At 46.3% G+C, this 13717-nt stretch overlaps 1 protein-coding gene across 1 annotated transcript; it reads right to left on the bottom strand.

The window, feature by feature from the left end:
• Positions 1-203: 203 nt before the first annotated feature.
• Psmd13 (proteasome 26S subunit, non-ATPase 13) lies at positions 204-12668 on the bottom strand. The gene is made up of 13 exons (XM_026381901.2): positions 12483-12668; positions 10855-10933; positions 7066-7100; positions 6925-6980; positions 6698-6741; positions 6430-6516; positions 4841-5012; positions 3809-3888; positions 3589-3714; positions 2081-2143; positions 1428-1508; positions 1221-1337; positions 204-663 (listed from the first exon to the last, which is right to left on the bottom strand). Exons 1-13 carry the CDS (start codon positions 12575-12577, stop codon positions 568-570), a joined length of 1131 nt encoding a protein of 376 aa, XP_026237686.1. The 5' UTR covers positions 12578-12668; the 3' UTR covers positions 204-567.
• Positions 12669-13717: the final 1049 nt, after the last annotated feature.

The following is a 13717-nucleotide window of genomic DNA, read 5'->3' as shown; positions in this document are numbered from 1 at the left end:
ACACCCTTGTGTCTCTCCCGATGATAAAGAGAACTTACTTGCTTGGTAGCCAAGAGCAAGGCTCTGCCCCAGTCCCCTGTATGTGGCAGGACGGGAGCCAAGACCACATCCCCACCAAGCCCTCCCTAGTTTCTGCTCAGGCTTTCTCATCTCTTTAGGCACAGGCTTGTCCTGGAAGGTAAGACCAAGAAGAGAAGCATAAGCAGGGTAAAGTGAAGGCGTTTATTACAGAAACATCCTGAATGCACTGGAAAATATGCACACATGGGTGGATGGGACAGAGACCCACCTTGGGGTGTTTGCAGACTTGAGAGCTTTCCCACTCACTTTTGCCCTCCCTCCTGAGGCCTGGAGACCCCTACCCCACTGCAGGTTAAGACACCCCCACCTAAGAGCCTTCCCCTGTGGCTGGGCTCCCATAAATGACAGTCCACCATTTTTACAGTGAGTAGTCCCTATTGCCAACAGGATCCAAATCCACACCCCAATTCAAGGCAGATCTTTGTTCCAGCTTCAGGGCCACAGAAGTGCCTCCCAGGTGAGGTGGGACCACAGGGCACCAGGGTGCTAGGTGAGGATGTCATGGGCCTGGTGCTCCACTAGCATCTCCATGCTCTTCACATCTGTGCACCAGAATTCCAGGCGGTCCTTCATTCCCTTGATCTGAGGGCAAATCAGGGCCACATGAGCATTAAGATATGCAGGAGCCGCAGGCCAACTGGGGCAGGTCTAACCTCTAACTCATTCTTGGGGCAGAACTGAGGATATCAGAGCTGGGGTGGGGGTGTGCAATGGGATCACCCAGGTCAATTCTTATCACAAGAAAACTTGCATTAAAGAAAACAGGCAAGAATAGAGGAAATCCACAGGATTAAACTTCCAGCAAATATGAATAAGATGGATTTGTGCTCAGATCATGAAACCAGGAACATGTTTGATCAGAGCACCAATTTTCAGATTAAAAGACTTTTTTAAGATTAAAAGGCTTTATCAGTACAACCAACACCGTTGTCACAATAAACTTCTAAGTGTAGAGTCAGACCCTAGGCTTGCATCAACTGGGTTCTAAGAAAAGGCTTCAGTCCCCACAGTAATAATCCATTCCCCAAACCATGTGTACCGTGACGCCTTCTTCCTAAGTGACTTCCGTCCCCATGAAACCAAGATAGCGCAGACATAACCCAACCAACAAAGGCAAACCAGGGGCTCAGTGGCTTCACCTGCTGCAAATCCAGCACTCGGGGCTGCACCCAGGTCATGTGCACTCGCTTGTCCACCTCGTCTATGCTGCCCCTCACCAGCCCCACCGAGAGAGCCTTCATCACCAGCAGCTCCACCTGTGTGGGAGGGCTCCTGTCAGATACCAGTGCCCTGCTCTGACAGGTGGCAGCTCTGCTGCTGTGATACCCCAAGCCTAAGAACTGTACCTCGTTCACTGTGATTTTAGCATTTTTGGCAATTTCTTCAAAAGTGAGCTGTCTGTGGTTGGCAGGTCGTGTGAAAGTCATCTGAAAAAAAATAAAATGCTGATTAACTACTTAAAATTGTTTTTCCAAACAAAAATGGGCTGAGATCTGATAGGTACATACATTTTAAAAACACAGATCATCTTCTGAGTACCCCATACAATAAAATTTTCTTAATGTGTCAAATGTCTTACCACTAGGAACAAACTTTCAGCGCTTATTAATAAGGTTAAAGGTGAAAATAAGCTTTGCAGGAATTTTCAACAATAGCCACTACTTATTTCTTGAACAGGTAATTGAAGCCATCATGTATCCCAAGACCAGGGGACACTGTGGGGAACCAAATCAGAACCTCCATCTCCAGAGGAAGTTCACGTTCTGGTGGGGAAGGACAGACAAGCACTAGACCAGAGAGGATGAGCCATATCATCGGGAGGAAGGGGCAGCTCTTTCAGCTCAGACTACCCAGGAGGGAAGACCTGTCTGAGGGGTTGTCCCAGCTATGGGAAGATGAGGAGTGGGGCAATGAGGAAGAAACACCACACAGGAGATGGGAGACTCACTGCTCACTGACCGAGGTCTTAAAGCACAACAGTGGCTTTGGTGCCACTTACCTCCATCAGGCACAAGAGCTGGATCTTCCTCAGAAGCTGTGCCTCATTGGCTGCTAAGTCAGGCTGTGAAGCACAGAAAGAGGAGCTGACTCTCATGTCTGTGCTCACCAAGTGACCTTACCTGGGTTCTCAATTTCTTTTTTTTTCTACACGGTGGATGGAAAAAAAGCTGCGGGGAAGATCCAAACATGTACACTGCAGACTGCTGAGGCTCATTAACAGTTAAGTGACCTGAAGTTTCCCTTTCTTACAAAATCTAAGAAAAGACTGACTGATAGGCTGTTTCTCTAGAGAAGTGACCTGTAAGAGTTATGTACTGATGGCCTTTCAAGACTCGTGGCACAAGGCACTGCTAGTAGAGGACAAAGGACCTATCCTGGGCAGCCCTGGTAGCACTGCCTGCTTATGAGCACAGTGCAAGTGCAGTCCGAGGAGAACCCCGAGTCTTGGAGTTCACACAGATCAAAGAGCAAGTGATCAATTTATAATGAAAGACTGACTTGCAAGGAACCGAGAACACTTTCTGCAAGACCCATGCAGTGTGGGCTCTCCACAGAGGTGAAGCGAAGGTGAAGCCAGCCAGGGAGAGTGGACAGGTGGCTTAAACCACATGAGTGGCAGCTCACACCCTGGCACAGGAACTGGACAGGCATAGGGAGCATGCACCTCTGAGTATCTTTTCTTCTTCTAAATTGCTATGGCTAGCCAGCTTCCTCCCTCCTCACTTTTTTTTAAGAGAAGGTCTTGTTATGTTGCCCAGGCTGGTCTCAAAGACCTGGGCTCAAGTGATCCCCCTGCCTCTGCCCACCATGCCTGGCTACGGCTCCCTTTCTGAGTGGTACATTTTTTGCTGAGACAGTGATGTGTCACCAGGAACAGCCAGGCCTGATGGGGCCTGACGCTTCTGCCTCTTCATAGCACCTTAACAACCCTACCCCATTGCATACAACTGGTGTAAGTTGTTGTAAACTTTGCAAAAATTTAAAGTTTCTGAAAAGTACAAAAACAAGACAACTATGATTCCCATCACAGTTAACATTTTAGTAATATCTGCGTCTAATATTAGAATCCCTACCACTCAGAGCCCATCCCTACCACCTAGATGCCCCACTCCTGGAGCTCTTCTCCCACCACCACACCTCCTCCTACTCCATCACCTGTCTGCTCACACTTATTCTGTCAGCAAAGTGCTCAGTTCTTCCTATGTCTTTCCACCCACCCCATGGTCACAAAGAGCACAACACTTCTGCTGGGAGGGTTCTGACACCCACTCCACTCAGCAGAGATGAAAAGTGCATTGTGTTCTGTTCCCCCACACACCCTCTACCTTTCCTTAGTGCAGTCACTGCCCATGAGAAGCCTTGTTCTGTGTGAGGCCAGGCCTGCCAAGGTTCCTCCATGCCCAGGGTCGCCTGGGTGCCTGCAGTGTGTGGGGAAGATGCTAGCCCAACACTCTTGGACAGTGGGCATGTGAGAGGACAAGCAGGGCCAGAAGCCTATGGACCCACCTGCTGGCCCCAGGCAGTCTTCAGAGTCTGGAACCTGTCTACATCACCACTGTTAAAGGCATAGAGAGTGTCGATCAGCCACTGCCGGTCTGTGCTCCTCAGGGACTCCAGCACAGGGTGCATGAGCTGTGGGGACAGACAGTACAGGTGGTAGAAGGCCAGTTCCTCCCTGCGCCCCTTCCCAACCCATGCCAAGGAATCAGTGCCTGGATCAACTTACGAGCTCTCCAAAGTTAAAAACCCCCTCTCCAAGAAGTCCTGCAAGTCCCAGTGTGAAGGCTCTCTCCTGCTGCTCAGACACTATGGCAACAAACCCAAGTCAACAAACACTAGTCCAGTTCGGCATTAAAAAGCACACATAACAAAAAGTAAAGAAGCCATTCTTGGTAATGGTAACCTCACAAAGCATTCGTTTGATTGATTCTTCTAAAGTGCTAGACTGACCTGGATTACATCAGGGATCACAATTACAAGTTTTGTGGAAAGAATGTTCATTTATTACCTTTCCCCTAAATATATGCATCTCTTTGCTCTTCAGTGTGTACAACCTCCTGAAGTAATGAGTTCCTCCAACACTTCGCCTGCTGTGGAGTCACACTGCCACTCCACTGTCTCACATCCCAGTCAGTCAGCCCCTCTCCTCCAAACTATGATTCATTTGCTTGCTTTCCCATGAGGCCCAGTCCTATACCTCTTGACTGCATTAGTTGCTTCTTCAATACACTTTGAGATACTACAATCAAAACTTCATCAACGTATTTAAGTGCTGGTTTCTATACAATGTGGGAAACATCTCAATTATGTAAAAGTTATCTTTCTAAATACACACTCTTTGCACTTTCCCCCAAATTCTCTGGTTACTTATTTCCACACTCAGGCCCTTTAACGACTATAATTCATTCCCATGGATCTGAGATTCAATTTCAGAACAAGGGTCTCAGCGTCAGGGACTTGAGGCAGTCATCATCCTGCAGGGGATGAGGAAGTACTTACACTGCTGTACTTCCTATAAGATTTCTGACTTGGACAACAACACACTTGGAGGAGGAGGAGCACAGGGATTGGGAGGAACCAGCCTTGTCATCTGAATTAAATGCTGCAGGCAAATATGATGTAGAAACTAAAGCATAAAGAAATCTTTCCACCTATTCTTCCCAAAGGGATGAATCCATGTGGGCAAGCTTCCCTGCCATCTTACTGCTGCTACATGAGAACGTGCTCCAGTGTGACTTGAACCATAGAGGCCACGTACCTGGCAGATCCTTGATATCGACACAGCCCAGAAACCGCAGGGCATCTTTGTAGTAGGATGCATGGTTTCCGATTGTTTGATAGTATTTACTTGAGAGATCGTAGAAACGACTGTGAACTGATGTCACACCAGGCAGGTTGTTGAGCATTTCTTCAACATCTTCAATTGTTTCCTACACACAAGTAGTAAAGTTGTCTTCTGACTTTAAAGATCTTTAATGTCATATAAAAATGAAAAGCACAAGCCACAAAGGCAAACATGGAGAAATCTAAACCTTCAATTTATACAAAACACAGCAAAAAGTACATAGATGATATATAAATATTCGTATATATTTATTGTATGTGTGTATTTTTCTTTGGTAGTACTGGGGACTGAACACAGGCCTAGGTAAGTGCTTCTACCACTGAATTACCCCCCAAATCCTATATGTCTTTGAGACACAGTCTCACTACGTTTCCCAGAACTTGCCTTTTCTCCTGTCTCAGTTACCATGACACCCCCAAGACAACTTATTACTAGGAAAAGACAATTATAGCATGCGTAATCCCACAGGAATTATGACCAGGGAAATATAAAGAACTCTTACAAATTGGTTGGTAGAACACAATAGAAAAATAGACAAAAGACAGAGGCAATTTTACAGAAGTAAAGACATGAATGGAATGGCTGATAAGCCATCAGTAACCAAATCCCTTCACAGGAGACCAGATATGTATGTTGTGAAACTCTTAGACAATGAACCACTACATACGAGTAAAAATGAACTGGTTACACGTATCAACACAGTGACTCAACTCTGACTCAGTGACACTCATCTACCCACTAAGAGAGGATGAAGCAGCAGGACTGAAAATGTCAGGTTGGGGAGGAGCATGTGTGCTGCTTTAGTCCTGAGCTGGCTGGGGCAGGAGAGTGCCCATTACAGTATTCCTTACAGTTCTCTATAGCTTTTGGTGTGTCTTAAGTACTTTAGAACAAAGTGTAACAAGTATGCATATGGGCTAGGACTGGGAAGCAATGAGAACAATGAGAACATGAACACTTTAATTATTATTGCTAAATTTTCTTTAATGTTATCATTACCAAAACAAAACAAAAAATACACCCAGGCTCTGATTAAATAAGGTGGACTAACCACATGTGTGGTTTTTGCTGCCACTCTTATTGACACTTGTCCTCATAAAAGTGAAAATAAGAAAGGCATAAATCCAGACAGGAGACTTCAACAACAATCTAGGGGGCAGAGAGAGAATGGGGGAGCAGCACATGACCTGCAGTGCCGGGGATACTAGTCATAGTGAACCCAGCTGAGGCCCTGGGAGTCCGGAGAAGAGGGACAAATAGGGGCACAGGGAGTGCTCTTTTGATGACGAGTAGGAGCATCATATCAGCAACTTACTTGTAAATGATTTGGAAAAAGTATGCATGCACTCACAGAAAGATGAAGCAAAGGCAGTAAAAAGCAATGGGGAATTTGTGCCAAAAGCATGAGAGCTTTTGGTGCTACTTTCCCAACTTTTCTGTAACCTCAAAAGTATTTTTAAATAAACATTCTTAAGTCAGAGAAATCTCTTACAGAATCTCACCTTGGTGACCTGCAGGTCCCCAATGTTTAACTTCAAAGCTCCGATTGCTGTTTTACACAGGATCACTGCCTCATCGCTGCTTTTCACCTGAAGATGTTGAAGCACAGTGGAGTCTCAAAAACCAGGACAGCCAACCAACCACAAAGCGAGCCCCTACCTATGCAGTAACCCAACCCGCAAGCTGGAAGATGAACGCTTTCTAAGAATATGGACACAAACTGTTAAGTCACAAATAGTCCAGAAAGTATTGTTCAGATCCCACATTCACCTTCTCACGAGTCTTTTCCAGAAATGTAAGAGCCACATTAGGATCTAGAAGAAAAAGAACTAAGTCAGAAGACTCATCAATAGTATGTTTCTAGCAGCTGAGACACATTTAGGCAGGATAGTCTTTAGGGCTTGATAATGTCTATCCAATTATACTTCAATTAAATTATAGTTGAAGGGCACTTTACCATTTGAATCTTCTCCATTATGAAATAAAGTGAGGCTTACCAGTCATTTGTCTCACCACATGAAGAATTATTTCTACCAGGGACAAAGGGTTCACCCTAAAATATAAAACACCCCATTTCTGAGTGTCAAGGAGTATCAGTGGACTCATTTGCAAAGTAAAAAAGTGACAAAAGAGTTTACCTGTGTTCAAATTCACTGATGAAGTTTTCATAAAGCTGTGGAACCAATCGTGGAGAGTAAGTACAGGATGTCTTTCATTGGGCAAAATCAGACTCTAAACACCATTCTTATCAAGTTTTGGGTTTCCAAACCACAATGCTTACCACATGTACTTACTCACAGAATAAGTGCTGCGTACATGTTTGCTGATGGCAGGACACCCACCTTAGAACTTAAGCTCATATACATGACTACCAATGTATTATTAAAAACAAAACAAAACAAAACCCACCACCAGGGTTTCCTTCTGGCTTTGGAAATGAGGACTCTGTTCTGAAGACCAATTCCTATATTCTTTCTCCAAGGTACTCCAAGTACAAAAAACTGTCCACCTGGAATGTCCACTAATCCAACAGAACAGAGTTCCTTCAGATTTTAAAAGACTATAGGCTAGTTATGTCTCATTACTAAATTTCTTAGCCACTCACATACACTGGGTTACATCCTCAGACCCTGGTTAGGCCTGCAGACACAGAATGAGGTAAATCCTGAGCTTTTAGGGGTCTCCTGGGATAGTGGAGAATGAATGAATGACAATAACATGAGTTTAAGAGAAATGGAAAAGGCATATAAGGTCAGCCAAATGTGAGGATCCAAAGGCTATTCCCACGTGGTGACAATTGGGCTTCAAGGAATGAAGAGCAGTTGCAGAGGTGGATGTTTGGTGAGTCAGAGAACATTCCAGATAGGAACAAATTACACCGAGTTTCAAGAGTACTTCTGAAGGACACAGAGTGGGAGTCACTGAGGATTGGCCTCAGTTCTAAAGGCAAGGTTGAACCAGGGAGGGAAGCAGGACTGAGGATAGAGAGGACTGCAAAGAAGATGACAAGTGATACCAGTTCAGGGCAGAGAGGGGAGCAACAGCTGTGAGGATGGATAAAGGGTCTGAGAGACGTTTGTCAGTAAGTTGAATCAGACTTGATCAGACGTCAGCTGGTCAGAGAAGTGTCCCCTGGGCTAGTGACCAGAGAAGCAGGAAAAGGGAATGCCCGGTGTGGGAGAAGGAAGCTTCAGTTTGGATAAGAAAAACCTGAACTTCCTGTTGGATATGCAGGGAGAAAGATGGAAATGTCCCTGTGGCAGTTAGATATTTACATCTGGAACACATCCAGCTAAACAAGGTAACCTGTGTACTACAGGAACAATTTCAAAGACATCGTCCTCATTTACATTAAGAATTTAGGACAGAGACCAGTCTTCAGTGCCTCCCACTCTGTGCCCTTCAGAAGTAGTCTTGAAACACGGTGTAATTTGTTCCTATCTGGAATGTTCTCTTCCACACCAAACATCCACCTCTTCATTCCTTGAAGCCCAGTTGTCACTGTTTTAATTTTCTAACACCTCTTATTTATTTATTTATTTTGAGAGAGAGAGGGAGAGAGAGAATACGAATATTTATTTTTTAGTTTTCGGCGGACACAACATCTTTGTTTGTATGTGGTGCTGAGGATTAAACCCAGGCCGCACGCATGCCAGGCGAGTGCACTACCCCAGCCCTTTTTGGAGTTATTTAAACAAAGAAGTCCACCAAGTCCAGGAACTCAAAATTTCTTCTGGTGACTATAAATTCATGAACACCATTCATGTTACAATTATGTGGGCTGGTTCTGAACAATTTTTGAGGACTATTTTATTCATGAAAAAGTAGGGGATAGGAAAGGTAGCAGAATACAACAGTCATTAATATGGTATTATGTAAAAATATGGATGTGTAACCGATGTGATTCTGCAACTTGTATTTGGGGTAAAAAATGGGAGTTCATAACCCACTTGAATCAAATGTATGGAAGATGATATGTCATGAGATTTGTAATGTTTTGAACAACCAATTAAAAAAAAAAAGAAAAAAAAAAAAGAAAACAAGTCTGTTGACCTGAATGTCACATTACCTGAGGTTGAACAAATTCTTTGTCATGTGTGTAAAAGTGATTTAAAGATAAGAAAGTAACGGGAGAGGGATGGGAATGGGAAATTCAATAGAATGAATTGGATATAACTTTCCTATGTTCATACATGAAAACACAACCAGTTTAACTCCAAATCATGTATAACCACTCAAGTGGGAATACTCCACGTATGCGTATGTCAAAATACATCCACCTGTCATGCATAACTAAAAAGAAAAATGACAAAAAAGATAAGAAAGCAAAGCATAGCAATAATTATGAACTATACATCTTTATAATGTAAAATCATGGAGTGCAAGTATTGAGATCTGTCTTAGGACTTGTTTTTTGGATTGGGGATTTAATGCAGGTGCACTTTACCACTAAGCTATATCCCTAGTCCTTTTTATTTTGAAGATAGGGTCTCAGTTAAGTTGCTAAGGCAGGCTTCAAACTTATGATCCTCCTATTTCAGCCTCTGGAGCTGCTGGAATTACAGACAAGTACAAGCACTCCCAGCTCTTTTTTCATTTTCCACATGATTCAGAAGATGAAATGCTCAGCAAAATCTTCAGGCTCACAGATAACTGAAAATTCCTTGGGTAGAAAAATGTCAAATTGAGGGGTATAAAAACTGATAGTGGGGCTGGGGTTGTGGCTCAATGGTAGACCACTTGCCTGGGGCGGGTGAGGCACTGGGTTCGATCCTCAGCACCACATAAAAATAAATAAAAATAAAGGTATTGTGTCCACTTACAACTAAAAAAAAAAGAAAAAAATGATGATAAGGTAGGTGGTAACCTTTACTATGTGCACTATAAAGTAACATATTCAGGAGAAATGAGCTACAATTATAAGCTAGCTATAATATAACAATATCTAACTCAAAATCAGAGAAAGTCATCAAAGAGTAAGCTGTCAGGAAAGACCTCAAAGAGGAGGCTTCATGTGTGAACACACCCATGGGGATTTGTTAGGGATCTGAAGAGGGCTAGGAATAGTGTGTATCCTCTTTATTCCTCCTATTGAAAAATTCTAAAAGTGCTCTATTATTGAGGCAGCATGATATTGTGTAGTCCCCCCTCCAACTACCCATTCTCAACTAACATACAAAAGGTGCCCTGTCTTCTACATTACTCAGGACAGATGTCTGTGTAAGCAGAGTCAGACACGGGTGAGGGAGAGGAGTAAAGGGGTTACCTAGAAAATGACCTACTGCAATATCTCTCTTCTGTTTCCTACTGTGTCCCCTAACTGGTTTTTATTTTCCATTTTTGAGAAAGTTTTCCAAAAGCGGCAATTAAAAAATTTCTTTTTTACCAGGGCACACGATAAGACAGTATTTTAGGCTAGAATTCTATTTATTTTTTGAAATTTATTTACTTTTTGAGACAGGGTCTTGTTGTGTTGCCCAGGCTGGCCTTGAATTCAGGATCTTTTTTGATCTTATCCTCCTGAGTTTATAGGCATATGCCATTGTGCCTGCTGCTGCTTTTTTTTTTTTTTTTTTTTGGTTTGGTGGTGCTGGGGATGGAAAGCACATACTTCATGCATTGGGCTACACCAGCCCTGGTTTAGAATTTTAGAAACTGAATGCTCTTCTGTGGCTTATTAGCTGTGACCTATGGAAAATTACTTAACCCCTTATGCCTGCTTCCACACTAAAAAAGAAAAAGAGATAAGAATACTACTTGTCTTTCAACATTGATGTGAAGAGGAGGAATAAATATGCAAACTCCTCACAACATTCCTGGAGACAAAGTTATTTCTGAATATGTGTAGTTCATTATCATTATCATCTATTATTGTGAAAAGTCCTTGAGTATATTCTTATAACATTCATATGACACAAATCACTTACTTTAATGAGACCATCTCCTTGGGCAAAGCATGGATCCTGCACAAAATCAAGCACTTGAAGTGTCAGCTGATGCCATAACCTGGAAAACACAAGGCCCTTCAGATAATCAACCAAAAGGTAGTTGAGACCTCTGGAACCTCAGTGTTCCAGCAGATAACAAAGCTGACCAGTCCTGACTGCACAGGAGAAGGCTAGTACAGATGGTAATAGACCTCAGTTCTTTTCACTCAATGTTTATGTCACATAGAGCTGACTTACTCTAAAACACAGGTTTCCCAGCTATGAAACAGAGAATTTCTGTTTAGACTACTTCAAAAAAATCAGGAGGTTCAACTGGAAACAAGAGTTTTGGAATCAGACAGCTAAACTGAAATCTAGTCTCTCTTATTCATTAGGTGAGTATCTCAAAGAAGTTGAGGAAACCAAGTTTCAATTTCCTCATTCATGAATGGGACATAAAGGAAGAAATAAGCTAATAATATACTTGCAGGACATTGACACAGCACATTTCTTTAAAAAAAAAAAGGTCAATATTTAACAGTACAGATAAAATGCTTTAAAAAATAAAAAGTACTTTGGGCTGGAGTTGTGGCTCAGTGGTAAAGCACTTGCTCAGCATGTGTAAGGCAGTGGGTTTGATTCTCAGAACCACATATAAATAAATGAATAAAATAAAGGTTCAACAACTAAAAAATATAAATATATATAAATACAAATACTACCCACAAAGCAATTTTTTTTTGCCAAATACTAATACTATTAGCAGGCTACTGAACAGCATCAAAACATGCTGTGCATGGGCTGGGATGTGGCTCAGTGGCAGAGCCCTTGCCTGGCATGTGTGAAACCCTAAGTTCAATGCCCAACACCATTAATAACAAAGACATGCTGTGAAAGATTCTATGCTAAATATCCATCAGGAAGGTTCCTACAGCAGATGTGTTTCCCTATGAGCAAAGTCTAGGCCAAAACTAACGATTTGCTCTACTCATTTAAATAGAGGTTGGTGCTTAGCAACACAAAATTGTTCTGAAGTTCACCCTGTTTCTGAAGGAATTCAAACTCTGAGATCTCTGGAGGCACAAAGCCAGTGTGAAATATTATAGAAAGTAGAAACAATGGGAGAGTGGCAGTGGTTGCACCCTGTGTGATCAGCTGTCGAATCAGAGGAAAACCTCGGCTCACTGGTTTCAGACCATAAGAAAACTAACTGTAGATTCACTCACACTGTGGCGTGGCTAAATACAAGTCTCCAAGAGCTGTTTCCCCACAAGGGTGGCACTCTGGCTCTGAAAGTGTGCTTGTGACTGAATCAAGAGCAAAAGCCCAGGCCAACACCGAACCCTGTAGTGACACCAGAAGAAGGGAGAGTTCAGAGCCTCAGTCACAGCGCCCGGGGCAGGAAAGCAGTGAACCCTGGATCCCGGACCCCTACAGCTCCGGCCCTTAGTCCTGCTGGGCTGCTGCCCCTCTTCGTCCCAGGCCGCCACCCTCAGGACGGCACAGACCTTCCCCGGCACAGCCCGTCCGCTCTCCCCACACGTCCCGCTTCGCGGGCCTCCCCGCCTCGGGTCCGAGCGCCCACAGCCGGTCTCGGACAGGCCCTGGCCCCTCGCGTCGGTGCTCACTTCTTCGTGTAGAGCTCCTCCAGACGGTGCCACACGGCTGCCTGGCCGGGCCCGGAGCTCTGGCTCTGCTGCAAGAAGCCCGGGACATCCTTCATGATGGCAGGAACGAGCCGGGACAGGGAGAGCGCCGCGGTGTCGGGGCCGCGGGGATGGCGGCCGGAAGTGCTCACTCACTTCCGGCCCGGGTGGCGCAGGGCGTGCCGGGAGCGTCGCAGCTGGCTCCAGCGGCGCGCTGTCGCCAGGGTCACCACGCTCTGACGCGTTGGGGGCAAAATTCTCTCCGGGGTCGGTCCCGGCCTCCGGCACCAGGCCTGGCTCTGGAGACGTTAAAGAGAACGGGCGCCAGCGGCCCACCGGCCCCGACTGGCCGTGCGGCCTCAGCCTGAAGATCCGAGACCCTCTCCCAGGGGGATGGTACTGGCACCGTCCTGGGAGTGTCTTGCGGGGACAAGTGTTAGTTGTCATCTCCGTGGCGGCTAGGGCCGGAGGCCAGAGCCCAGCCGACCCGGGAAACCACTCCACCCCAGCGCGCAGGGGCAGGGCGGGAATGAATCTTGGTGGAGGAGGAGCAGGAGCTCTCGAGGACGCTGCTCTAGGCGGGGCCCGAGCTCTCGGGGATGGGGCTCCGGCGGGGGATGAGCTCACACGGGGTTGTCTCTTTGGGTGGGGCCGGAGCTCGCAGGGACAGGGAAGCGGGTCCCGGGGATGGGACTTGGGCCCTGACCAGAACTCGCAGGGGCCGTGTGCGCGGTGGGGCTCGAGCGCACAGCTAGGCGCTCGGGACGGGGCGGGACTTGAGCTCGCGGGGCCGGAGCTCCCCCGATGGCGCTCGGGGCGGGGCGGGGCCGGAGCTCCCCGGATGGCGCTCGGGGCGGGGAGGGACTTGAGCTCGCGGGGCCGGAGCTCCCCCGATGGCGCTCGGGACGGGGCGGGGCCGGAGCTCCCCCGATGGCGCTCGGGGCGGGGCGGGGCCGGAGCTCCCCCGATGGCGCTCGGGGCGGGGAGGGACTTGAGCTCGAGGGGCCGGAGCTCCCCCGATGGCGCTCCGGGCGGGGAGGGACTTGAGCTCGCGGGGCCGGAGCTCCCCCGATGGCGCTCGGGACGGGGCGGGACTTGAGCTCGCGGGGCCGGAGCTCCCCCGATGGCGCTCGGGGCGGGGCGGGGCCGGAGCTCCCCGGATGGCGCTCGGGGCGGGGAGGGACTTGAGCTCGCGGGGCCGGAGCTTCCCCGATGGC

The sequence above is a fragment of the Urocitellus parryii genome, chromosome 4 (assembly GCF_045843805.1).
Source record: "Urocitellus parryii isolate mUroPar1 chromosome 4, mUroPar1.hap1, whole genome shotgun sequence".
NCBI classification, from domain to species: Eukaryota; Metazoa; Chordata; class Mammalia; order Rodentia; family Sciuridae; genus Urocitellus; species Urocitellus parryii.
The sequence above is the reverse complement of the archived record's forward strand: the minus strand, read 5'-3'. Positions and strand labels throughout refer to the sequence as shown.